This window comes from Strigops habroptila, chromosome 19 (assembly GCF_004027225.2).
Source record: "Strigops habroptila isolate Jane chromosome 19, bStrHab1.2.pri, whole genome shotgun sequence".
In the NCBI taxonomy this organism is placed as follows: Eukaryota; Metazoa; Chordata; class Aves; order Psittaciformes; family Psittacidae; genus Strigops; species Strigops habroptila.
The window spans coordinates 1,267,640-1,294,984 of NC_044295.2; the positions used below are offsets into that span (position 1 = coordinate 1,267,640).

Consider the following 27,345-nt stretch of genomic DNA (forward strand, 5'->3'; position numbering starts at 1 on the left):
CTCTCCCCACGACCTTCTCCCTTCCCTTTCCGACCACCGGGCCCGAAAACGGGAAGGAAAAGATCTAAAGGATGAGCTTAAGCATGGAAGCAAGCCCTGGCCTGTGCACTTCTACTGCAGATCCTTCTGTGTGTGGTTTGAATGGGTGATACAATGAGATCCTCATTGCTCTCTTCAATAAGTGTGGAGATAGAATCAGAGCTTTTCATTGTTGAGATCATTTAGACCATACTGACATCAGCAGAAGATCTGGAGCTGAGGCTGTTCAAATGTTGGGGCTTCAGGGATGTTGTGTTGAAGGTTCTGGATCTTCAAACTCTTCCCGATGTTCTTCATTCCTCTTGGCCCAGAGGGCTGACCCACATATGTTTGACCATGTCAAACCATGTCATATGTTGGACTTCAATGCTGTGTTGAATAGCCAGAAGGACCTGTTGCCAATGGTGCGTGGTGCTGCCTGGTTTTGGTGGGATGGGCAGGCCTTCTTCAGGGACATCAGCAGGATCATGCCATTATCCTGCTCACACCATCCGCGTAGTCTCATCCCCTGGACAGAACAGGGGCACAGCCTGTTCACAGATACCCAGAAGCAGACATGCACAAACCTCCATCTGTAGAGTCCATGGGCACAAGCCCAATGTCTCTGGGCCACTAAATATGTTACTTTCCACATTTGAATAGAGATCCCAGCAGAGAAATAAGATTTCTGTAGTCTATTCTACCCTTGCTGTCCTGAAACAAGGCTTGAAATGCTCTTTGCTCCTCTGGTATTCTGTGAGGGAAACTGAGGCACACAGCTGTGATCTACTCCCCATGGGATCTCACAGAGATTTTCATAGTTCTTGTGTTGGACACAGATTTGAGATCCAACCTCCTGCTGCACCTCTGTGTTACTTCCCTGCCTTTGGGGGAAATCTCTTCCTTTCTTCCCTTCCTGCAAAGATACTTCTGGGCAGCCTCCTTGCTCCCTACCCTCCACTTTAAGGCTTTCGCAGTGATGGGATGCTCAATCATTTTCTGCCTATCTTCATAAACCCGCCAACATTGGAGCCCCTAGGCCTGCCCAGAACACAAATAGTAATAAATAATGGGGCCTTCTGGCTCCAGGCATCCTGTCCCTCCTTTCTCCCCTCCTTTCTTCACTCCTTTCTCCCCTCCTCAGCTGCAGCACATCCTTTGGGGGGTCTGCAGGTATGCAACCCTCCGGAAGGAGCCCATAATTCTTGGGGAAGTTGTCCTTTCTCACCCCAATGGAGGCATTCCTCTTTGTTTGGAAGACTTTTCCCTGTGATCTCCAGCAGACACACCTCAAGTTTCAATCCCAGCCTCACACTCCTGCTCCTTATTCAAGACCATGACCTGCGACCTTCAAGGTCAGACATCTCTAATCCCAAGAACAACATCTCTCTAGTCAACAGGGGGATCTCTCTCTCTCCCTCTCTCTCCAAATTCCTTGGATCTGGCTACACAAATCCCTCCTCCTCCAAGAAAGGCAAAAAAAATCCCACCACATTAGTAAAAATAATATATGAGGGGTAATGGCTCAGGGGGTGGGGTGGGGAGAAGAGACCTTAAAAGGACCCATCTCCCATGGATGAAAACTAAATAGTTTCAGGATGGTGCCACAACTTGCCTTTCCTCTGTCAGAGGGAAATGATGCCGAGCTCTGCTGCTGGATCCACAGTCTCGTTTCGCTCTTGTGATTCACCTCTTGATTTTGGGGCCTCTTAATTTTATTTCTTTATCTAAAGACCCACAGGACCTCCCAGGCACTCAGGACAATCTGGAGCTGAAGTTTTTGAGGGGGTTTTTTGCACTGTTTGGGATCCAAATCTTCAGAGGGATTGGAAAAGGGAAGGCTGTGTTGTCAAGGGCATGAAATGACGACACTACAGAGAGGAGAACTATAAATCCAAGAACCAAAGGTCCCCGGACATGGGCCAGGGGGTAAGAGGGAGAGGAGGGCTCATGTCCATCCACTTTCAAGGGGAGTTAAGCCATGGATTTGCTCTCGTACTTTTTCCTTGGCTGGATTTCCAGTCCCTCTTTCCCCTTCTTTTACCTCCTTCTCTCCCCAACAAGCTCCTGCTTCAGATTCCAAAATGCACAAGTAATTAGAAGGAAAACCAGCAAGATCAGCAAAGCAACACGTCTGAGGAGCTTCTCCCACTGGAATTGGATTGGGATTTTTCTGCATGGATAGCTGGGCCTACATGGGAGCAGAGTGGCCCTTGGGATGTCCCACAGCCAGGAAACCCTCGGGACAAACCAGTCTCAGCACCTTCCTGCAGAGACTGGAGCTGTGGAGAAGCTCTCCCCACCATCATGGGGGTCCTAAGGACTTATAAAGAGCTGAAAATCCCCCCAGCTCGAAAATCAGAGTTCAGCTCCAGTTGGCCAGAAAATCCTGTGGTTTAAGGCCAGGTCGTGAATCAGCTCCTGTTACAAGGTTTGAGCATTTATATTCGTACTAAACTCGGAGGGGTCTCTTTGCTGGGAAATGCAGCCAGAGGAGGTAGGGATGGAGAGTTAAGGGATGAAATGAAACTTTGTCCTGGGATTCGGGTCGTAAAAAGTTGTTACCTAGTAGTTTTCAGGTTCTGGAGATGTAAAGTGACTTTTACAAAAAGATTTTTTGATGAATCGGTGACACAAAGCTGTTGCCGGGAGTGCCCCGTGCTCCCTGGGACCGGGATCGGGATGCTTGGACCAGAGTCGGTCGCTTCTCGCACCGATGGCAAAGCCTGTTAAAGTCTGAGGCAGCAGACCTGGAGAGGCAGCGTTTTAGGGTTTTTTCTCATGGGCGAAATTCACTGCATGTCCCCCACCTCCGGACCCGCCGTCCCGAGGCCCCGCACGATGGTAGCGGCGGGGCTTCAGCGTGAAAACCCGAAAGTGAAGTAAATTTAGTAAAGGCCGTCAAGGTGAGGAGAGGACGGGGACCTCTGCTGAAATCACGTCCAGGAGTGATTGTCAGGATTTGGTCCGGAGTAAGCGAGAGCAAAGCCCCCACCCGCTTTAACAGCTTGTATTTAGTCCGGTCCCTTTAGCCGTGATAACGTCCTGAGCCCTCCCCAGCCCTCCTTGCTGAGGTCCCTCTGTCAACCCGCGAGGATTTTCAGAAGAAAACCTCTCAAGAGGGTCGAGGGTCCTTGCCAGGGGATGATCATATCCTTTGCCCTCTTCCCTGCGAGGAGGGTAGCCCGCGGGATCCAGCTGCCTTTTCCTTCGCGCTTTTCCAACAGATATTTGCCAGGAAAAAACTTAAAAAAGGTAAATATCTTCACTCTTTTTAGCCGAGATACCTGAAACCACAATTCCATATTTTTCCTTTAAAAGGCCTGCTTCAATTTACCCTTCCCGTTCCCCCTCCCCAGTTCCCCGACGGATCCCGGTGATGGGAAGACAGTAACGATAAAGGACCAAGTGCAAGGAGGGGACCCCGGTTCCTCGGCCTCGGCGGCCGGGGAGGGACGGTCACGGCCGGTCCCTCTCGGGCACACGCTGGTTTTGTCTCCCGGCTTGCTGGAAGCACCCACGGATTACTCTTTGGGTCAGTGCGCAAAGCGGGTCTGGACTTTGGTTCCCGGGGGAAGAGAAGGAGGGAGGCTGAAGGGCAAAGTCTCCCCCTCCCCGAGGGACTGCAGTGCAGGATCCGACCCTGGAGGAGGAAGGGTTCATTTATAATTAGACGAAGGCCCGTTGCGAGCTCGAGTGGGGACCTGTTGGAATAGATGGGAGGCAGAAAGGAGGTGAAATGGGGGAAAACACCCCAATTTCACCACCCGCGGTTGGAGCCCGGAGAAGTGCGGGGTCCTGAGCGTTGTCCCGGGTCAGTCCCGGGCAGGAGGAGCGCCGGGGCTGGAGGAGGCTGGAAAGAAAGGGGCAAACACCCGCCGGGGCTCGGAGCTCTCGGAAATGTGCCCCTGCTCTTCCTCCCTCGTGGTTTTATAGCAGGGGTTTGGCTGGGTTTGGTTTGGGGTCTTTCTTTTCCAATATGAAGTTTTGATTTATATTTAATGGTTTCCAAAATCTGTAAGCTCCCACTCCTCCTTCTTTCAAAGATAATTATTGCCCTTTGTTATCTATTTAAATCGGCGTCTTTTTTATATTTTTGAGAATGTGTCGCGAATATAGAAACAACTGCAACTACAAAATATTTGTTTAGTAGGTTTCCAACAGCACCCAGTCCCCGCAGGCTCATTTTTACAAGGGAGAGTGTATTACAAGTGGAGAAATTGGCTAAATAGATTCTATAGAAGAACCAAATTTCCCCTTTTCTCCACGCTTTCAGTCCGAGCCGTTTTGGAAGAGGTGCATCCAGCCATAGGAAAACCGCCGATGGGGTTGGGGTTCGGTTCCTTTTCTCCTTTGCGATGTCAGTCCTGCGGAGGATCGTGCCACAAACCAGCGTTTTTTTCTTAAAGACAGAGTCAGAGTTAATTCACGCTTATTGTTAAGTTGTCCTGTGCGCCCGGGCATTTCATCCTGAGTTAAAATCCTTTCTGAATCCAGCCTGGGAAACCCGGCTTTCCCTTGTGCCGGACATGCCCCCAGGCAACCCCTAGAATGGGGAGATCCCTCCCAAGCCTTTGCAGGGCCAGGAGGCGGAACCCCATTCACTCACCGGCCAAGAACTCGGATTCCTGCTGGAAAAGGGTAGGAAAAATAAGTTGGTTGAATCGGAACGTGGGGAATACACCGAAAGGGTGAGGAGCTGCTCTGCCTGCGGCGTTTTTCCCTTTAATATCTAATATATAGCGTTTAATATTTGTTGTACGTAGCCTGAAGGCAAGGTGCGATGCAAGGGCCAAAGGTTTCGAGGCCGGCTTGCAAATGCTGGGCTCAGGTGGGAGAGCGGGACATCAGCTCTTCCCATGACTCTTTGTCCTCTGTGTGATGTTTTGGGACGAGCTTGCATGCATTGGCACAGCCGCAGGCTCCCGCTTCACCTCTGCAAAGGGCTTTCCCAAAATACCCCCCCCCGCCCAAAATAGGGAGGCTGGAAATAGAGGTGTGAGGGAACTGCCCGGGAAACAGGGGAGGGGGTGTGCGAAGGGAAAGCGGCTGGAGCTGCGGGTCTTTATATTAAAAAATACACACACACCCCCCGCAAACGGTGAAGTTTCCCATTAAAACTGACACCAGGGGATGGTCTCAGCAGTCTCGGTCGCCCCGGATTGGTGAGACGTCTGCAGACGCCTTTTCTAAGGGATAAGTCAATAGTCAGAGACCTCCCCCAGCTCCCCCCAACCCCAAAATATCTCTTTTTGCAAAGCCCCAGCCCGCTTCTTCCCCGGCAGCCGCGGGGCAGCGACCCGCTCTCCCCGCCAGCATCTCCTCCCTCCCTGCCCTCCACCCTACTGCGAAATAGGGGGCGAGAAAGGGAGTGTCGCCCCCACAACTCCTTTGGGGAGAGAAATGAGCGGCCAGAAGCCAGGGCTGCGGGTCCTGCCTACCCCCCGCTTGGGGTCACCCTCCCGGGTACCGCAGAAAACCCCTGTGTGTCGTCTCCCCCATAGCACAGAGGGGCGGGTCCTGACATGCCAGCGAGGCTGAAACCCCTCTGGTACCCCCCCCCCCGGCACCCCCCAGGCTCTGTGTGTGTCACGTCGGAGAGCGGCTCCCCACTTACTACCCACCGCGGGTTCTGGGGTGCCTCTCGGGTTTTGCCCACCCGGGGAGGGGCTCGCACCAGCTGGAGGCTCAGGCTGCCGAGGAGGGGGTGAGGAGAAGCCCCTTGTGCTGAAGCCTTATGGACCCGGGGGGTGAAAAAGAGAAGATAAAGTCCTGCGGTTCTTTTTTCCTTATTTTTTCTCGCGGCAGGAAGCTCCATCTTTAGGCAGGTCAAAAGATGCTAAAACAGCACCAGAGCTCGAAGGTGGGTAAACCAAATCAATAAAAAATTAAACTCCCCTCCCCTTGCTTTCTAGCAGAAGGCGGTGAACACGCAGGAACCAGGAGGAGGGGGGAAGCAGCCTGCAATTTGCCGTCAAAACAGTGATTTTGTCTAGACAGGGGGAGGGAAGGTGTTGGGGTTTTTTTTTCCCCCTTCGCTAACACAATAGCTCTTTGGTTAAAAATTAATTTACAGCGCTCTCGCTTTCAATCCAGCCCTAATGTTCAAACAGAAGGACACCCTAGGATTAAATAATAATAATAACACTAATTTAAAAATCAAATCAGCCGGAGCTGGGGAAGGTTTGCTGGGCTCTAACAAGTGGTGGAAGGATTCCTCTGCGGAGGAGAGGCGCTGCGTGATTTATTTATTTCCCTGGTGTGTTTAAGAGGGAGGGAAGGAAGACGGAGAGGAGAGGCACGGGCAGGTAAGTGAGCGCTGGGTTCGGCCTCGCGGGAGGCGTTTTCCTAACATGTCGGTTCTTTATTATTTCCCACATGTAGCTTCCCGAGAATACTTTATCCCCTTCTTCCCCGATAATACTTTATCCTCCTCCTCAGCGGCGGACGCCTGGGTAGCAAACCGCTAGCCCGGCTCTTCTTGGAGGCCGAGCAGACTTGGTTTTTTTCCCTCTTCTTTATTTTTTCCATCAGAATTTCATGCTCTGTCTTCAAAAAACCCTCAAGCTCCCCTTTAAAACAGATCGCAGGGAAAGCCGCTTTCCTCGTATTCCCCTTCTCCAACCGTCTGTTTCTCTGCTGGGAGTTTTGACTCTATTTTGTAATCGTTGATCCGACTGTTCATCATTAGCATCACTTCTTTATCTATTTGACTAAATCCACTGTCCTGCGCCACGGACCCGGGGATTTGAGCTCCAGCTCAGCGCAGAGAAATCCTGCTCGGCTCGAAGGCTTATGGAATAAATCCCCCCATTTCAGCCTCTATAACAGGACTATAGTAAAATAATAAGAGCGATAGTAATCCAACCCACGCTTTCTACTTACGTGACTCTACCATGTGCAAGATTCTCCTTTCTCCCTCTTCCTCCCTCTCTGCTAACTCCAAGCCCTGCGGGATGGGGAGGAAGGCTCCTTCCTAGACGTGAAACGAGAAGGTCATTCCGGCAGGATTGCCAAGTCCACTTGCGGAGGGGGCTCAGCCTTTTCATGTCGCCTTGGGTTTCTCTCCGCCCGCATAAACTCGCGTCCGTCTGCAGCGAGAGCTGGGATAGCACTTGTGCCATAACGAGGTACCTTTACATTTAATTTCCTGTCCCTCCCCCGCTTTATGGATTTCTAATAACAATGTTGAAAACCAGAGAAGAAATCTATTAAAGTCTCCGGGACAGAGGGTTTCTGTAAATAATTGAAGGGAGCCGGGCTTAATTGAATTTCCCATCAAATGGATGGAATAGGGACAAATGGAGTAATTTATTTAAGATGTTGGATATATTCCTGTTGCTAATTTCCAGCGAATATTTATTAATATTGCTCATCCCCCCCCCCCTTTTTTTTTCACCAATGGAGAGCTCTTGCAAAGCTTTAAATGTAATTCAAAATACTCCGAAATAGATCAGCGGAAAGAATTCCTAAAAAGAAACAAAAACTTTCCTGAAAATTAATAAACCGAAGATTTTTAGCGCTATTTTTCTGGCATGAGAATACACGGGGCAAAATGAATCCTCTCACGAGCTGTGGGATTTGTAAAGGTCTTGGCAAAGGTTTAACTCAGGAAAGTTGAATGTGCTTGGCCGAGAGATTTATCTCCCCGCAGGCTTCTACAACATATTTTGCTCATTTATGTTATTTAATGACAGCCAACGTAAGGTTTCTGACTCTCCTGTACCTTTAAAAATGACTTTTTAAGGCTCTGCGGCCAACTGCTCCGCCCAAAGCCTCTATTGCTGATTAAAGGAACCTTCATTTGACCAACTTCGAAACTTTGCCGCAAGTCTGAAGCCTACTATTTTTTCCCCCAAGCGAAGCCATCCCCCAGGTTTGTGGCTCCTGGACCCCGCGGCCGAAGCTGAGCTCAGCCCTGAGCCTGCAAAGGCCCCCTCGGCACCTCCGGACACCCCAAATTAAACTCAGGTGCGGAGGGAAGATGCTTACGGGCCTCCTCGCTGCCGAGATGTCTTTTCGTCTGGCTTCCTTGCACCGTTGGGTTTCCGTTCGCCCTGCTGAGCAACCGGGGTACAGAGAGGCGGGTGAGCAGGAGCTCCCACAGCCTTTTCCATCCGGCTAATTAGAGTTTTCGTGTTAATTGGAGTTTTCAGATTAATTGCAACTGAGAAGGGAGCTTTTTTTATTTTTTACCTGGAATCTTCTTTTAAACCCGGCGCTTTGTAGAATTTGCTTTCCCTCAGTTCCTCGGGATACGGGTGAGAAGGGGAAGAGGTTCTCCCAGGACAAGCACGGGTCATTCCTTTGGTTTCCCTCCCCCGGACTAATGACTCCATCTAATTGAGGGTTTCATGTATAAAACCAGGAGCTCCAGCTCTCCCCGGATGCGGGAGGAGCGCGGGCGGCCGCGCACCGTGATTTCGAGGGGTAGGGAAGGAAAACCACCAAGATGCTTTAAAAGCAAATCCTGCAGCCCGGCCCCGACGGGGCGGGGGAGGCCAGGCCGGGGGCTCCGACGGGCCCCGTTTCGCCTCACTCTTGTCTCCCTTGCCTCGGAGAAAAACTTTTTCCGCAGCAACAAGTAGCCGGGGGGATGCCGCCCTCGGGGTTTCGGTTCTCTCTGGCGGGGGGACTCGCAGCTCGGGGCTCCCCTCGACCCTCGGCTCCGCCGCCCTCCTCCGCGCCCATCATTGCCGGGACGCCCAGGCACCACCACTGGGGGCCAGGGCATCCCCAACCTCCCACCCTGCATCCCGCCCCGGAATTACTGGCGCAGCAATCTCTTTGCGTGGGTCATAAGAGCCTTACGGAGCTTCAGAGAAATGAGATTTGGCTGTTGGGTTTTGTTGTTTGGTTGTTGGGGAGTTTATGGAGGTCTTTTGTTTGTTTTGGTGTTTTTGTGGGTCTTATTGTTTGTTTTGGTGAGGTTTTTTTGGTTCTTTCGTTTGTTGGTTGGAGGGTTTTGTGTTTTGGTTTTTTAATGCGGCTTTCCTTCACGCAGAAAGTTTAATTTCATTTTTATTAAAAAAATAAATGAATAAAAAGGAGAGGAAATAGGAAAGGAATAAGAAAAATAAAAAGTAAAAGAAAAAGAATCGGTGGAAACGTTTGATTTCTCCTTGGCAGAGGAAGCAAAGCGAACCCCGAGCCTGGCAGGGACCCTGCGGAGCGTGGTTGGGCCCCCAGCGCCCTGGACCCGGCCCAACCCGGCCAGCGAGCGCCGCCCCGAGGCCACGGGCCCCGCCGCCGCCTGGGCGGGAGCCGCGCAAGGGGCCGGCCCGCTCCTCCCGGAGCCCTGAAATGCAGCCCCGGCCGCCGGGGGGGCGGCATTTATTATTTATTCCTCTTTTAAAAGTTATTATTATTACCTGCGCTGCAATGATTCCAGCATTCGCATAAAATATATATATACACACATATATATATATTTGCAATATCACGGCGCAGTTTTGTGTGCATGGCCGCTCAGTCCTTTCATGATGGAGAGCTGGAAGAAAGAGAGGAAAAGCCCACGCCGAGCTGTTTACCACTCGCAGCCAGGCAGACCCATGCGAAGAGGGGAAGGGGGGCAGGAGGAGGGCTTAAAGCCAACTTTTTAATCTTCTTTTTTTCCCCTATAAATGCGACAGGCACCTCCCGTTTGTAACATATTCTGGTTGGGAATATCCGCCTGGCTCCTAAGGAACAGACACCAAATACTCCCAAAGGCTAATGCTGATGAATGGGAACAGTGAAAACCAGCTGCTATAACCATATTTTAATAAAAATACTGCTTTATGAAGATCTAAGTAAGTCACAGAGAAACCCGTAATGAGATCCTGGTATTCAGTGCCATTTCCCTTGGATGATCTGTAATAGATTCTTCTATTATGTATGCGTGTGTGCGTAATGGATATGCACACATATATACATTTACTGATAAATGCTCACGCAAACACTTGAAATCCGGCCCATCCCGGCCTATTAATTATTTTAGCACTTATTTCCCTGACAAGCAGAAGTTATCTTATAGCTAAGACATCCATTTGCTGTCTAAGAGCTCCAACTTGTCTTTGATGTCTGAATTTTAAATGTCTTTTAAAACTTTAGCAACAGCCAGAAGGGAAAAAAAAAATGCATCCCATTACCTTAAAATGTTATTCCAGCCCAAGAATTAAACCTCATACATCACCTACTTAGATTTGGGGTTCTTTTTCTTGCTTCCCTCTTTTTTCTCCCCCTTACTGTTATTTATTTTACATCTAATCGTGAAATTAAATGGCACATGAAGTTTTGGTTTTCACGCTTATCTTGAGTGCTTTGCTTTATTTATGTTTTCAGCCTGCAATTTAGGGGCGGGGGGATGCTCCATTTCCAAGTTGCAGCACTGAAAGCTCTGCTAAAATATATTCCTCCTGCCTGTTTTGTCTGAAAGAAAGAGCTTTCAGTAGGACGAGTTCAAGTGTGACCACTACTTTTGTTTTACAAATTGCATTGGCATAAAAAGTAAAGCTGTGGGGCTGGAGGGTTTTTTAATCTTCTTTGTAGGAAATAGAAAATATCGACAAATAAAAATTATTATTTGGCAAATAAAAGTTATTATTTGACAAATTAGAAATATTATTCGACCAATTTAAATTATTATAGGAGTGGTGCATGTAAGTACAGCAGAGTGTAGGTATGGCTGCCTGCAAACACGTATCACATATCCTTTCTAGAGTTATTGTAACACAATAGGTCCCTCATGTATAAACCTAATTGAAGTTTTATAGCAAACTTTAAGTTCTTTCCCTTTGCAGGTTTGATTTAAACTTGAACCTGCCTATATTTGTGTATCAAAAAGAGATAAAAGAGGAATTGGGTGAATAATGGAAAAATCTATATTAATTTCGAATTATCGCCTGTAACAAAGATGCAGAATCATACTACGTGCATTGAGAGAGCTCTAAACTCGCCCAAAATAAAACCACAACCACCCCAGGCTGTCAGTATTCCTTCTTAAAAGACCCCCCTTCTATTCTCCTTCCAATGGCTGTTTGGTGGCTTGGGGGGCCCGGTTCTTGGTGGGTTTTTTTGTTTGTTTGTTTGTTTTCGGATTCCGCTCCGTCTCTGCGCCCGACCTGGTGTAAATTGTTTGAAGGTCAACAACATGGCTAAGTTTTATTGTATTTCCGGTACAATAGATTTATATAGCGTCCCATCCCGGCTCTTAAGGCTTTTCAAACGATATAAAGTTAACTTATAGTCACGTTTCTGGCTCCTCCGGGCATCCTTTGGACTCGGAGGATGTGTTTCTTCGATGAACTTTTAAACTCCTCTAAACTCACCCTTTCGGGACGGGGCTGTCTCGACCTCTTGTCTTCCAGCCTTTATCATTTCTCTTGCTCACTCTGTTTGATTCTTTAATCCACTTGAGGACAAACCCCCTAGCTTACAAGGTAAGACATTGACTTTGTATTATATACATAAAAATATATATAAATATAAAAAAGCATTTTGTGATCTGATGCGATGGGCTGGGGAGGTACCGTCCTTTTTAAATTTTTATTTATTTTTCCCTAACTGGGAATTTTGGACTTTCTTTTTTTTTTTCTTCCTGTCAAACTTCCCCCCGCGGAAGTTGCTCGGAGCTCAGCGAAGCCCCCGGGGCCCGGCCCCTCTCCTCAGCTTTAATTCTCCCTTTTATAACCACCGAGTCATTATTTTATAACATGAGCGAGTTGGAGGGAGGAAAGGACACAATAAGTTTCTCTGTGTCGCTATTTACACCTATAAAATAGTCACAATGACGCTTTTTTCTCTTGCTTTAATTGATTTATATGTTCTTGATTTCCCCCCCCCCTTTTTAATTTTTTTGTCTTTAAATGAATCACGTTACACTTGCTTTCAGGGGAGGAGAATATGAATTCATTGCTTTTATTCCGAGAACTCACCGATTTAACTCTATTCTCTGCGGAAAGTTATTCAAACACTGGCAGCTTTAGATGGGGGGAAAAAAAATCTGGTAATAGTGTTTTAATATGAAGTCTTGATAAATCAGCTTCATATTGGAAACGATCCTTTAAATTAGCTTTCCAAGGAGGTGGAGGAAGAACTTTAGGGATTTTTTGCTCTTTTTTATAGCTGCGATAATCGCTTGTTTCTCAAAGTCAATAGCATTTTACTGTTTCCTCTGGTCTATTTGTAAACTATTTGTAAAGTCCTGCAGGAGGGATCCGCTCCAGACACTGTACATAGGAAATCAGCTGAATAGTTACTTCGCGCAGTCCGAGGGGTTTTATTTCGTCTCTGAAAAGGTCCTTTTGTCGCTTTTGTCTCCAAGCAACTGTTCACTACTGCAGAAGTTCAGGTTGGGGCTGATGCCGGACAAAATGGCCGCCCGGCGCCTTTGGGGGGGGTGTGGGGGGTTAGCCTTTGACCCAAGGCTGCGCTAGAACTGCTCGGTGAATTAGGTAGTTTCATGTTGTTGGGCTTTTAATTTTAAACACAAGAACATCAAACTACCTGATTTACTCCAGTTATCCTCCTCGCTCTGTTTGCTGAGGGCAGTTGCCACGGGAAGGATGGGGAAGGGGTGGCAGTCCTGTATCTCCCCCCTCCTCCATCCCCTGGACCGCACCGGTACTGGGCTTGGGTCCTCCACTAAGTCCGGCTCAGCCCCGGGCCCATGTCCCCCCTAAGCCCATTTTAGCTCCAGTCCCTGGCCCGTGTCCCCCCCTAGGTCCGGCTCACCTCCGGGCCTGTGTGTCCCCCCGCTAAGCCCTGCTCAAGCTCGCCACCTCCCACCCCCGGCTTGGGGGTGACGGTTTCTTTGTTGAAATCCCCGTTTCAGGGACCTTTTTGCAAGACCAGCGCAGTCAGGCCCCGAATCATCAAGAGCTTATTAAGGTTCTAATTAGCCTGCGGCACCTCTCAGAGGCTAACACCCCCCCTCTCCCCAGCGACAGGCTCAGCAACCCCTCTGTGTGCACAATAAACTTTGTCTCTCGCATAAAAATACATCCCTACTAACATACACACCTCCGTAAGGACGTTTAAGTGCTTCTTAGCTTAGTAGTTGTGATCTACACCTCCGCATAAAGGATAACATGTGGGCTTAGGGAACACAAAAGAACGGTGTCCAGCTCATGAGTTTAATTGTCCTCATAGATAAAATAAGCTTATGAAAGGCCCCGCTGCCCACCACTTTTGGCTCTGGGCGGGCGGCTTTTATAGGGATAAACGGGATGGTGAGCGGGTCCCGGTGGCTTTTCCTACAGAGATAAAAAGGCCGAACGGGCTGGATATTGAATATTTAGTCACCGAGAAGCTTCCGCAGCTGGTAGGAAAACATGCCCACGTCTTTAGAGACCGATAAATACCGAGCCGCGGTCTGTACGCCTGTAACCGCGCAAAGATGCGCGGCTGATGCTCATTGTTGGGCATTGATCTGAGAGTTCATCAAATAGCAGGCAAACCTGGGCGAGGACCACAGCTACCAGGTTCACGAAATAAATGGGTTTAGATGGTGCCAGAAATGCCCTCAATAGTTTCCCCACATCCTTCCTCTGAATCTTAACATGTTGTGCGTGGGAATATGCTGTTGGGGTTGTTTTTTAATCAACCTAATACTAGAAAAATCCGTGTGAGACAGGAATTTTGGAGAGCTCTGCGTGCCAGAGTGTGTGCTTGGATGGAGTCCACCCGCTCTACTGTCTGCAGACTGGAAGCCTGTGGAGTTGTGTGTCTGTGTGTGTGAGCAATCAGCTCATGGAAGCGATTTTCCCTGCATCAGTGTTTCAAATACGCATAAAACCAAGTTTCACATGGTCCAGGACATGGCTAAATAAGCCTGGGACTGGATCTCTCTTCCAGGTTTGGAGAATTAAACTTTGATACCATATCCAGGGTCTAACCCACCATCTGCTGCTACTTTTTGTGGCCAGGGGGATTACTTGGATTTGAGTTGGGTTTTGTTGGTTTGGGGTTTTTTTCCTCCACTCGGAGCGTTAAAAGAAAACGAAAACAAACAAATTAACCAAAAAGTTGTACTGGTTTTAAATTGGTGTGTGCTTTATTCCCAAAGCTGGTGATTCTGGCAGGCACAGCGCCTGGAAAACCAACAGCCGCTTGAGGGGAGGAGAGGGAAGTCAAACAGCGTAAAATAACTCGGAGTTTTCCACCCAACTCACAAGCACTGTGCCTCCTTCCTTAGAAACAACGTGCTGCTTGTGCCCTGCCTCAAAGCCCTACAACGGAAAAGGACAATCTGGGAAAGTTAATCATAAACTGTTCGGTAATAATGTCCCCATAGGCAACCACTAACCTGCCTTGTAAATGTCTGGGCTTCTGATTCCCATCTCCCTCCTACCCATGTACAGACAGGAAACAAGGGCCAGGGAGGAGAATGGGGGACACGGGGCTGGGAAAGATCAGAATCAGGCCCGAGGGGTCGGTATTGCTGCCTGAAAATGGGAATTGGGACTCATTTCCCAAGGGCTCTGGGAAAGGAGGAAGGAGCGGGAGGAGGAGGGTGCGGTGGGGTCCCCCCTGCCCCGGAGTGGTTTGTTTCTGCTCTTTTCCAAATTAGAAAGATAAGAGCGACCTTACCTGGAGAAGAAGCTGTGTGGGGATGGCTACTAAAGAAAATTATCCTTGCGCGTAGTAACTGCCTGGGGTGCACATTTCTGCGCTTGTAACAACGAGCAACTGCGGTTAATGCACCTAATTTCCCCCAATTACTCCCCAGCCAAGGTCCAGCCTGTCCGGTATTACCCCGACCCGGGGTGAGTTTTAATCAAGAGCAAAAGTGGTGTGGAAAGAGCCTATCAGAAAGAAACTCCCCCTTTTCTTTTACTGGGGCTCATGCTACGGGTTTTATGGAAACAATTCTATAGCAACTTCATTTTTGTACCTGCGCTTGTGTTTTCCCACCCTCTTCTTCTTCCTTGGGTGGGAGCGACAGATTTCTCACCACCATGGGCTGTTACTTCCCTTTCTCCCAGCCTAATTTGGGGGATTTCTTTGCGGGGGTGGTGGTGTGTGTTCAGTTATACAGTGGGGACCCCAAAGCAGAGCCAGGGGAATCAGCAGCAATTGCAACCAGCAGCTCCTGCTTTAAGATCCGCGGCCGCGGAGTGATGCAGGCGCCCAGCTATTTCGTGGGAGTTGAATATTATTTCAAGGAGGGAGGCGAGGTGGGGAGGGGGGAAAATTAGTCTAGTAGACAGAATGTGGGTTCCCGAAAAACAATCAAACTTTATTTTAACTTTCTCTCCCTCCAGCTTCCCTTTTCAGATGCACATACGCTTTTACTTTACATGGGTTCGAAATGCTTTATTAACTGCTGAGATTACAAACCTCATTTGGAACTGGGATTTTTAGCCAGAGTGTACTTTCGGTCCTTGGAAAATTGCCCACATGTGTAACTTGTTTTTGCTTCTCTTCAGACAAGGAATTCCCCCCCCCCCTTTTCCCTCCCGTCTCACCACTTACGGATTTTTAACAGACGGCAGCATTCAAACTGAGAGCTAACACAGGAAATGGCAAAGGTAGATCCTTCGGCTTTTAGGCTACAGAAACTTATTTCACTGAAAAAAAAAAGTATGAAATATAGGTTTTACTCTTCAGAAGGGACTTTTTTCTTGCGCTTTCGCGTGTTTGGAGGGGTCCGTGACTGAAGTTTCTTTCATAACCTCTTAGACCTGCTTAAATGTATCGTTCATAAATTATGTTTGCTTTATGGTGAGATTTTTTTTTTTCCCTGACTCTTAAAAAAAAAAAAAAAAAGTGTTTCTTTTGTCGTGATTATAATTATTATTACTATAATTATAATTTCAGAATATTTCATATCGCCTAAAATAAACGCTCAGCCCTTTGAAGGCTGAGTTATCTCCGAATCTGGTCTCCAGACTCTCCATAGCCATGAAGTTCACTCTCAGCTTTTATCCTCTCTTAGCTAATCCTTATCGGCTTCCAAACCTAAACTGAAGAAGTAAATATTCCCCAAGTACTGCAGGTTACACCCCAACCCCGTAAAGGCCTCTCGGAGTGAAGATCCTGGTGACCCCCCGGTCCTGTACCTCAGGACCCCCAGGTCCCCTCTGCCTCCTCCATAGCTCTGGTAAAGAGGAAAAATCAGCTGAAAGAAGGTGCCAGTTCTAATAAACGATAACAATCATCTTCCAAAAGTGGTTTAAATATGTTTCCGGTAAGAAATGGATCATCTGCTCTCTTTCTTTCTTATGCCAAAGCTTATAAATCAGTACAAGGTGGCAACTGCCCAACTTCAAATCTGCATAGTTTGGAAATATTTTCTATTTGGTTGTTTTCAGCTTAGAAATGCCAACCCAAAGAGCTGTTTGCTAAGGATGGGTTTTGGCAGTTGTGTATTTCAAAGCACTAGTTGGAAATTATTCCTTCTCTCCACAAACAATAAAGATTATTTATAAACAGTATGTGAGTTCAGAAGCCTGTGGCTTTCCATTGCAAGCTGACAATGCTCTGAATTTTTCCTGACAGCCAAATACACTTGGCGCTGATTCTGAAAGCAGGAAAAAGTTTCCACTTTGGACTTTCTTCTTTTATTTTTTTTTCAATAACTATTTCCAGTTCCACTTCCCTTTACCAGCTCACAACAATCACATATCTAAAATAAATCTAGTTTGCAAACCAAGCAAAGCTAGCACATCCTGCCTCCTCTCTCCCAAAGATTCCTCCTTTTAGACTTTTAGACTCTGCTCTCAGGTCACTTTCTCTTTGACTTTTCCTTTTCCAAGTTTTTTTGCAATCAGAAGAGCTTTTCATGTAATTTCTCGTGGGCTCTATTTGAGTAATTAAAATATAAACGCCTACATAATGTCAGCCGGAGCAGGCAGTGCTGCACAACACGGTCTCTCCATGCAGACAGACATGGGATGAAGCTGTCGTTTGCCTTAAGCCTCTCTCAGAAAAGGTTACAGAGAGATGAACTATGGGGTTATGTCTAAAAAATAAACCACTGAACAAACAGAAGTCTCCAGAGGAGCAAAAGCAAATGGATTTTGCAGATCTTCTTGTGAGGTTTCCATTCACTAGGGATCTGAAAACCCTTGTGTTCTGCCTCACAGCCACACTCCTCAGAGTCTTCTTGGTTTAAATTCATATACTACAGAAAATTATATACTCTCATGCTGACATAGTTCATCATTATTTATAGGAGGCGCAGGATTTTATTCCACCAATATATTTATTACAGGTAAGACATGGCCAATCCATCTAGTGAGCAGAGAACAGGTGTTTTGCTTCAATTAACGTTCAATAATTTCATCTATACTTATTCAACACCCTGCTACCAGCACGGCTGTTTATCCATCAGTTGTATAAACACATTTCCATGTGCCAAGCGAGTTTAATCTCCACAACACGCTTAAATCAGCCCTTGCCTTTCCCAGGCTCTCAGAACATTTGCAGAGTCCCTCCGAATCTCTTGTGAAATCGTCTGATTTTTAAAAAATCATTCCTGAAAGGCAATAAAGCCGAGAAATATGACAACGTGAGCAATCAGCTCGTATTTCATGTCTGCTGGCACAGGATCTTTTCATTTGAAAACCTCCCCAACTCTTAAGGAAGTTAAAAGAAGGGAAGGGAGGGAATAAAAAATACAGGGAGATAGAAAAGTGGAAAGTTGGAAGCAGAAGGAATTCCCAACTCGTTTTGCACAGCCCCTGCTCGTGTGAGATGCGCTGGAAAGGAGCGACCCTGCCGCACGCTGCCCTTGGTAGGGGATTTCTCTGCCTTCACTGGTTTAAACGAGGCCGGGGTAAAGTGGAGTTACTTTGGATTAACCCCCTGGAAAGGAGAGGAGAGTTGGCAGGGATGTGGGGAGTACTCACCTGGTGACATTTGCCCGCGGCTGGCTTGGCAAGATCCGTGCCCAGGGCTGGAGGGGCTGCCCAAGCCTTGCTCCCACCTCACCTTGGCTGGAGCCTGCAGACTGAGCCTGCTTGTCCAGCCCAGGGAGGATTCTGAGCTGCTTGGGGAGCTCTTGCTACCCTAAGGGAAGCAAAAATTCAAAATCAAGCTGACCTCCGGCGTTAAGCTAGAGCTCGTCTTCTCCATCATCCCGACCCTCTCGATTATTATTATTATTATTACCTTTTTTTTTTTAATGAAAACGGACAGCTTCCTAACAGCTCCTCATTTCTAGGAGCTCTGGTCCTGAATGTGGGGAAACAGGTCCTTCCTTCAGGCTGCAGCTGGTGGCAAAGCACCGTTTATAGGGATAAGGGAAAATCTAAGGCTTTGAGTGTAGGTTTTTAAGCGCATTCATAATTTTCCCGTATTCATAAACCACCTCTGGCAGCAATTTCCCACCTCTGTTTCGTGTAGGAGCGGACATATGCGCACGGACACTCACAGGGAAAGAAATGCGAATTATATTTTTCCTTTATTTCAGGCGGCTATTAGCACCCCTCAATGTTATTATTAGCCTGTTAATATAGACTTCCATCTCTATACACTTCAGGAAGGATTCGCGATGATTTATTATTCCTAGAAATCTCTTTGCCCTTCACTTTAAATATCCTTCAGTGTTGGGGTGAGAGGTAGAAGGGCGGAGGGGTAATAGATTAAAGGAGGCAAATTGATCCGGACTGTTACAGCTGAAGTCCAGAGAAACACTTTTGCCGTAATCAGAGAGAGCACCTTTTCCTTAACCAACATTTACGACGCCATCGGACCGTCTTGCAATAAACGGATTTATCATCGTAGCCGGATAAAGCTGCCCCCGCCACCCCGCACCGCAGCCTCCAGGCTGGGACCCGCACCGAGCTCAGCCCGCCTCAGTAGCGGGCTTCCATGCGAGGGAAACCCTCAAATCGTCGGGTTTTGGAAAACGCTCAGAAAATGAAGCGAGGGGGTAGGTTGTTCCACATGCACACGCACCGTGGGCACACACATGTGAGGTGTGAGGGGGGGCACGGTGACTGAAAACGCGTGGGATTCCTTTTTTTTGCCCCCTTTCTTTTCCACAGGCAATAAATTCAAGGCTATAAAAATCAAAGAAAGCTAATGTAAGTTTTATTAAACTATTTAACCATCACAAGTTTGAGGCATTCTGTAACAAAGCCGGATCAGTGGCGCGCTGTATTTTACTAGCCTTGTAAAGTTAAATGAAGGCTTCTGATTTCAGCAATGTGGGAAACTATTTTAGCCAAGCAAAGCAACCCTGAGATGATGCCGCCAAACATGAGAACACATGCTCGCATGCAGAGATATTTTTAAGATATTATATATATATGTATATATGTATGAGCATAAAGCCTAAGGCAGGCTCCGGATGCAGACAGGGGTTGCAGCTCGGCAGCTTGCTGGTCAAAGTTGCAATGCCACGTCCACGCCGGTGACATTTTACATTTCATATTTACCCACATTATTTTACCGTGTTAACATTCCATTTCCCCATCCCAGCTGGTTAATTATTTAACATACCCTCCCTACCACTCTTGCTACCTAAATCCATCCTTCTTCTTTACAAAAACGCGTGTATGCGTGCATTTACGTACAGATGCGTGTAACGCCCGCACATACATGTCTGTATATGAAACGACGGCGCGGGGGGGTGGGTTTATACTTGTTCTCTGGCCTTTTGCTATCGTACTCTGGAGCCCGAGCGGCAAAGAATAGCTTTTATCTCTATTCCCCCCTGATGGTTATTAAAGGCAAAGCGAGCACATCAGCATCTTTCTTTAAAAATATATAATAATAATAACAAAAAATATCCGCCCCCTTTCCCCCTTTAGAACACCCCCAATGTTTCAGGAGCAAATCTAGGAAGGGATTTAGCCCCAGCTCTGCCCGTTTGGTGGCTTTTTCGAAACTCCTGACGTTTTGCAACATTGCATAAACATAAAACAATCCATCCTTGATATGGAATGCAAGGGCGGATGACAGCGCAGCGCAGCCCCCTCGGCTGCGATTGATTTACGCCGAGACTGACGCTTTATCAGGCACACGAAAAAAGTTTGACCAATCATTTTGCTGGGAGCTCACAACACAGCAGCCCAACTGTACTTTGTTGGCTGGGAAGTTGGAGAAGGGGGTAGAGTACAAATCTAGATCTGTCCTATATATTTTTTTCCCTTCATTGAACCGTGCTTTGTATGATGTCTGAGAATGTCCATTTCTGGGACTCTTAGCAATTATTATGTCGACTCCATTATAAGTCATGAAAGTGAAGACTCGCCTTCAGCTAAATTTTCATCTGGGCAATATACGAGTTCCAGGCAAGCTGGGCACAATGAGCATCTAGAATTCCCCTCCTGTAGTTTTCAGCCAAAACCTCCAGTTTTCAGCGCCTCCTGGACTCCTTTGAATCCACATTCTTCTGGTACCCTTCCTGCCGTCTACCATCCATATATTCAACATCAAAGCGTCCCATCTGACGGCAGGTATCTACGGAGCTGGCTGGACCCCGTGCCCCGAGCGGAGAACCTCCCCGGGCAGGGAGCCGTTAAGGCAGAGCCGCTGCTGGGCCGTCCCGGGGATGTCCATAAACAGGGGACACAGGAGTACAATTTAGAAACTTCTGCTGCAAGGGAAGGGATCGTTTCCAATCAAAGGCCCAGCTTCGAGGACAATAAAGTTTGTGAAGGAAGCGAAGACAAAGACAGGACAGATCAAAGTAAGTTATAAAAGTGAGGAAGTAAACAGTATAAAAGCTGGAGGAGGTGCAATAAAAGGGGACAATGCTGCGTAAAGTTTAAAATCAGGGCTTAAAGAAAAGTCTCAGCTTGCTGATGCCAACCTAAGGGGAGAGGTGGGGAGGGGAGAGGGGTGGCATTGTCTCTGCCGGTAAATAAAAATAAAAATAAAAATGAACGTCGTCTCTGAGCTTTAGCAGAGTCCAGAGCGGACAAAAGCTGGAGAGAGTCATGCTTTTTCCTCCAGAGCGCTGGCTCCGGCAGCAGAGACCACTGTAGTAAGCGGGAGCAAATCTGCGCGGGTGCGGGCAGAGGGGAAGGGAAGTGGGGAGCCGGGAAATGCCGGGGAGGAAGGTCGGGAGAGGGCGCGGAAGGCGGCGGTCGGGGGAGACGGAGAAGAAGGTGGGGGAAAGACCCGAAATTAAGGAGGAGAAGTTCATGGGGGGGTGGGGGGGAGGGAGCCGAGAGCGGCGGGGGCCGCTCCGCGCCCGCGGCCGGTGCAGTGCGGTAGCCGCGGGACCGGCTCGCTGCCTCCTCCGGCCTCTGCCCGCCGAGGAGGGGGGTGTTCCTCGGGCTGGCTGGGTTATCTGGGGGGTTTAATTGTTTGTTTATTAAATGCAAGGGTTCAAGGTATGAATATTTCAAAGCCACGCTCCTTTTATAGTTAAGAAAAAAAATAAGGGAGGGGGGTATGATGCTTCCAGCTTAATTAGCTTTTTTTTTGTAATGTAGCCAGATTGGGGAAACTTCAGCATGTGCTTTTTCTGCGATCTGCCTTGTCTTTCCTCTCCCTGAAATAGAGAAAAACCCCAACCATTCGTCTTGAAAACATTTAATAATACCATCAATAATGCTATTAATAATACTACTATTAATAATAACAACTCTAATAATGATTCTAATAGTGATAATAATAACAATGCAATTACTTTTGTGCACCTCGTGCCGGTCTGGCTGTGCTCGGGCTCATTTCGGGGGGTAACCGGAGCCGCAGCCCGAGCGGGAGCCGGAGGGAAACTTGGCTTCGCCCCTGTCTTAAATATTTTACAGTGAAAGCCCAAGTTTTCCAAGCTGGCAGAGGAGCAGCCTCCGCCGAGGTTCCAACTCCTCGCAGCCTGTTCAGGATGCACTGACACAGTTATTCTCTTTCCCCTTGAATTAACTTCTACCCCCCCCCTTCCCTCAAAGTGGAACAGCAGCAGAGATTGCCACTGCAACCCTACCATTTAAAATACGGAATATTCTCGCCCCTCGTGATTTCCTCCCCTCCTTGTGCAGGATGTTATGGTGACTTTTTTTTCCCCTTCTTCTCCTATCATTTAACTTGCACACAAACACACACACTCACATACACACACACAAAAAGAAAGCCCTATTCTATTGTACTGGGCAGAGATCCAGAACAAACTGCAACCGTGATGTGAATGATTTGAGAGAATTAAATATCCAGGTCCTGTGCTCAATGTCCCTGAAATTGAATATATAAAAATCTTGTCCAAGAAAATGTTATTAAGTTATAAGTAAGTGCAGGGACCCGCGCTAAGAGGATGCTGTGTGGTTTCTCTGGCATGTGGTTACGACGCATATTTTGTTTTAAATAATAGTTTAATTTGGGCTGATGTTGAGAGCCTGCCAGGGCTGGAAGACGGAGCTGTTTTGCAGAAAGGACTCCCACCAATTTCCCTGACTCTTTCAATTTTTGATAGTATTTCTTAATAATGAATCTCTGCCCTGTGTATGGTACAGGGATCTGTTAAATGGTTTGCTGGATTTTAAAGAAAATATGTGCCAGGACCTCCCTCCATTCACTTTCCTGTTCAGGGATTTGTGTATAGTGAATAGATAAAGCAAAACCGGCGCTTAAAAGAGCTTCTATTTTAATGGTCCAAAATATGTCCAAAAAATAAACCCAAACCGACTAAAACTCTGTTAGGCAGCAGAGCCCTCCGTCGCCATTAAAGGGTAGGTAGCAGGATTAACAGTATCAATTATTAACAGCTTTCTTCCTCTTTAATATTTAATTCTGCATATTAGATCAAGTCAATTACATTAAGGAAATAGCCGTGCAAATTTGTAAGAGGCAGTACTTACAGGGGAAGATTAACCGGATTATTTTTTACCAAAATATTCAATATATTTCATTTTGTGTACAGGAAACGTTCTGATGGGGCGCGCGTGTGTGTATGTGTATATTTATAATGGTCCATTTAATTGGTGTAAAGGTTTATGGCTTCAGTCATAATTTCAGAGGAGGCAAAAGGAAATAAAATAGAAATACGTGGTCTGTCTAGAACCCTTCATTTTCCTCCTTCCCGCCTCTCCGTTACCCAACGGGCAGCTACTATTTGCATGTGATTAGTAGACGCTCTATTATTTACCCCAAACCCACTTCACCTTTGGGTGCGATCTTCACCACTGTCGTGGCCGGGGGGGGAGGTTCTGCTCCTAAAATGTTGGTTTCTCCCCCCTTAAATAGGCTAATTCCCGAAATCTCCTTTTTTCAAGATTCCCACGTAGCTTCTCCCACACGCGAGGGTGACGGGCAGCCTGTTATTTATTTTTGGCTGTATTTGCAGCCCTGCAAATGTCCATGTCTCCACGTAACACTGTCCAGACCTCCAGCAGCAGAGTCCACCCAGCCCTCAGTGGATGTTTATTGCATCGAGACCGTTTCTTGCCGCATAGCATGGAAAAAAAATAGGCAGGATTTATGCAAGGTTTCTGCAGCCCTCCTCTCCCTGCTCTGTTCCTGCGCCATGTGTCTGTAGGAGTAAATCTGCAGACACGTGGGAAAACACGACTATGAAAAATTATATACATATATATGTAATTTTGGGGTTGGTTTCTTTGTATACAGGGTGCGTGACGTGGAGATGGGCATTATGCAAATCTCTGAGTGCATGTGGGTGTTTACCTGGTATAGATGGGCCCGGGGCAAAGCGGGGGGGCTCTGCCAGAGACACGTGTGCACCAAAACACGCCAGTGCACACGCATGTCACCCCGCACAGGCAGGGGTGTGCAGGACAACACGTGTGCACGGGAAGGGGTGTACACAGGCAGGGTGTGCGGGCCAACACGCATGTGCACAGGCAAGGATGTGCAGGTCAACATGCGTGTGCACAGCCAGGGATGTGAACAGCCACAGGTCTGTGATTACAGACCACACGGTGCCGCTTGTCCCAGCCCCCCACTTGGGGTGGTGGTAGCTTTTTTTGGGAGCTCGGGCCCCCTGCCATCTGCTCGCCCTGCTGATCCCGTGTGATTTTGCTACTGGCTCCGCTGCTCGCTCCCAGGGCATGCACATGCGTGTGTATAATCTTAATATTTGATGGCATGATTAAAACCTTCTGAGAAACACTCAGGCTGCACCGTATTGATCTCCCTGCTTTTCTTTCAGCTAACCCAGCTGCCAGCTGGCTGCACGCCCGCTCCTCCCGGAAAAAACGATGCCCTTACACCAAATACCAGACCCTGGAACTAGAGAAGGAGTTTTTATTCAATATGTACCTGACGAGGGACCGTAGACACGAAGTGGCCAGACTCCTCAACCTGAGTGAGAGACAAGTCAAAATCTGGTTTCAGAACCGAAGGATGAAAATGAAGAAAATGAACAAGGAGCAGGGCAAAGAATGAAAACCCAGAAAAGCAGCATCCCCCTTTCCCCCCCTCCTTTACCTCCCAGCTCCCAGCCTCCACTATAGTGCTGCCAAACCCCCCAAACGGGGGGGGGGGGAACCCTCCCCGTTCCCCATCTCCACCTTTGCATGTGAGATGTTGCTTATTCTTCTGTTTTATCTTCTTAGTATTGCCACATTGGAGGCAACTTAGCCAAAACTGCAGCTCCTTTTTGGGGACACATGCTGGGTTTTGTTCTGGTCTCTTGTTTTCTTTCTCTATTTTTTTGTTTCCTTTTTGTTTTCTTCTCCTACAGTGTAACATAGACACAGGCTCCTGTCCGAGCAGCAGCTTTCCCTGCTTGCGTTTTCTCCATGGAAAACAAGACTGCAAACACAACTGGCCCCAAAGAGCCCCCACCAAACCTCGCTGTTTGTCTTTATCCACGTAAGGACAATGATGCTCTGTAACGTTCACAACACCCCGGCGCACTCGCACACACTCTGACACCCCCTCACACACTCACACGTTGAGGTGGCCAAGGAACCAGACGATTTAATTAAACTCCTGCAAGACAGACACATTCGTAAGACTTGCGTTTAATTGCACCCAACAAATCATTTTCAATTCGCCAACTTTATACCAGGCAGTCGGTTAATGACAGCCCAACTCCCAACTGCGCTGGGCTCTTTTTACTCTCCACAGCCCCCCCACCCCCCCTTTTCTTTCCTTTCTTTTCTGTTTTTAAAGCTTGTTTTATTATGCGGGATTTTTATTAGAATAGTGCCATGGCAGATATGCGACTTTGACCTGAAAGTTTCGTAGGATCTTTACAGGCAAACCTCCTCATCTGGTAGTTTTATACTGGATCACTCGGAAGAGGAGAAAAGACAGGGAGGGAGGCGAGAGAGTGTGTGTGGGGCACTCTCAGAGCCGCGTTGTAAATTATTTAGGAGAAAAAGGGGCGGAAGAACCCCTGCCAACTTATTCCTAAGTTTTAGAGGAGGGGAAGAATGGGATTTTCTAGTTAAAAAACTACCTTAGTAGAGCTGTAAGGGAGGGGAAGGTTGTGTTCTTAGTGCTAGCATATTTATAATTTATTGTGAATTGACTTTTCCTAAAGCAGTAGCTGCTGCAGAGATGAAGTGCCAGCCCTGGCCTGTGTGTCTTTCTTCCCGCTCCTGTTTGCTGAGATGCTTTTAATACTTGAATGTCGGAGGGGGGGGTTGTTGGGTGGGGTTGGTTTTTATGGTGGTTTTTATGCCTGAAGCCAGCTCCCGGCACGTTTTCCCATTGCCACCCGCCTCCCCCGGGGCCCGGTGCCACGCTGGGGCCGGGGGCCGCCGCCTCCCGGGGAAGGAGCCTCGTCCCGCGGGTGGCACCGGGTGATGCGGTTTCTCTGTGCTGCCCCCCCTCCCTTCCTCTTCCTCATCCCGAAGAAGCATTTTGAGTAGCAAATCCAGACCTCGCCGGGCTCCTGTCACGCCGCCCGGAGCTGGTTTCTCATCTGACAGACCCGCTGGAGGCTTCTCCAACCCGCCCGGGCGGGGCTGGTTTCCCTTTATCTCTGTAAGACTTAACTTTGTTTTGGGAAGGGGGGGGGGGAATGGTGTGTGTGGGAGTTTAGTACCAGTTGATTATATGGTGGGTATTGTAAAATGTGTTTGTGGTTGTGTTTCTGTGAATGTTGAAGCTCGTTTTCTGTTTCTACTGTGGCTTTTTTAATTATGCGAAGAGTTCTGCAGTTGATAGTGGATGGAAAACGTTGAAATAAACCTCTCTCGTTTTCTTCGTGTGCAGATTTGTATATTTAGCTGCCAGGAGGCTGTCTAGGAACAAGGCGAGTGTAAGGTGGCTTGTTGTAATAGGGTGAGGAGGGGGAAAATAGAGAAAAGACATTTATTTCTGCTGTATATCTGAACTAGATCACAATTGACTGACTCGTGTGTCCTCAGCGCCAGGTTCTGGGAGACCACTTTTATCTGCTGGGCAGGGGTTACTCTGGGAAGAAGCGATAGGCAGATTCGCGTTTTTGGAAAGTGTTCCTACCCCCCCTCTCGCCTTCGTGATTCAGACATAAGAATTGAGGAGCGCCAAAATTTCCCCGCTCCAATTCCTTCTGAAAGGGATAAAAAATACCTTCCTCTGGACAAGAAACCAGACCTTAAGTATTAAAACCCATTCCTCAGAAAGTCTGATGGTTTTTTTTTTTTAGTGCCTAGACTTTCCCCTGTGAAACTTTCCATCCTGAAGTAGCTCCTTGGGGGCTTCCAAATTTAACTATTCTGTTGCCGGAGGGAGTTCGATGTAACTAACCCTCACCCCGTGTCAAAGCCCCCGATCTCCCTCCTCGAAACTAAATTAAGAAAAACTCTTTCGGAGACATTTTGAGCTGGGGAAAATCAAGAAGTTCGTGGCAGCAGGATCATTTCTTTATTCAAACAAACAGATAGTGGGTCGAAAAAGATGTTCTCTCTGTGTTTAAGCTGAGCAGTCAAATCTTTCAGTTTGATTTGCTTCTTCTCAAGGATGGATGAATTTCAAATGCTTCATCCTGAATTGGAATATTCCTCCTATCTCGAACTGAGCATGGACTTGCCTAAATCCTCACTACTATATTTTTCAGAAGTGTATCCGTGACTTAATTGAGGTTTGCAACCCATCGGCCACTGGGACTTAGAAATGTTTTTCACTTTCCTTAGAGTTGTGGTAAAGAGCAGCTATTTTTAAGACGACAATATAAGGTTCTTTTTAAATAGATTTTAAAATGTTAGTTCATTTTATTAGGAAATATGCTTACGTTAAAGGAAAAAAAATAATGTTGGCAAAACTGTCTTCTGTAGCATCAGCCCGGATGTATTTTCCAGAGATGTTTAATGCTCCAGAATAAAAATCGATTTTAGAACAACAGCAGCGATATGTCATTGTGTTATACTGCTTCATCTAAAATATCAGAAATATTTTCATTCTTTTCCTGCCTTCTTTAGTGGCTCGTTAAGAGTATTAGAAGAATCAATTTTTGCTTAGGTTTTAAAAAAAGAGATGTCTAGAAATAAATGGAAAGAATTC

The 27,345-nt window shown here is 47.4% G+C and overlaps 1 protein-coding gene across 6 annotated transcripts; it reads left to right on the forward strand.

Annotated features, from left to right (window-relative positions):
* The first annotated feature begins 1,620 nt into the window (after positions 1 to 1,620).
* On the forward strand, positions 1,621 to 27,184 carry HOXB9 (homeobox B9). 6 transcript variants are annotated; one of them, XM_030508903.1, is made up of 4 exons: positions 1,621 to 2,449; positions 9,651 to 11,438; positions 14,066 to 20,641; positions 24,059 to 27,184. In XM_030508903.1, exons 3-4 carry the CDS (start codon positions 20,134 to 20,136, stop codon positions 24,292 to 24,294), a joined length of 744 nt encoding a protein of 247 aa, XP_030364763.1. In that variant the 5' UTR covers positions 1,621 to 2,449; positions 9,651 to 11,438; positions 14,066 to 20,133; the 3' UTR covers positions 24,295 to 27,184. The 6 variants fall into 6 exon arrangements, with proteins under 6 accessions (XP_030364763.1, XP_030364767.1, XP_030364764.1 ...); XM_030508907.1 differs by lacking the exon at positions 9,651 to 11,438 and having other exon boundaries at positions 18,416 to 20,641; XM_030508904.1 differs by lacking the exons at positions 1,621 to 2,449; positions 9,651 to 11,438 and adding an exon at positions 6,056 to 6,326.
* Positions 27,185 to 27,345: the final 161 nt, after the last annotated feature.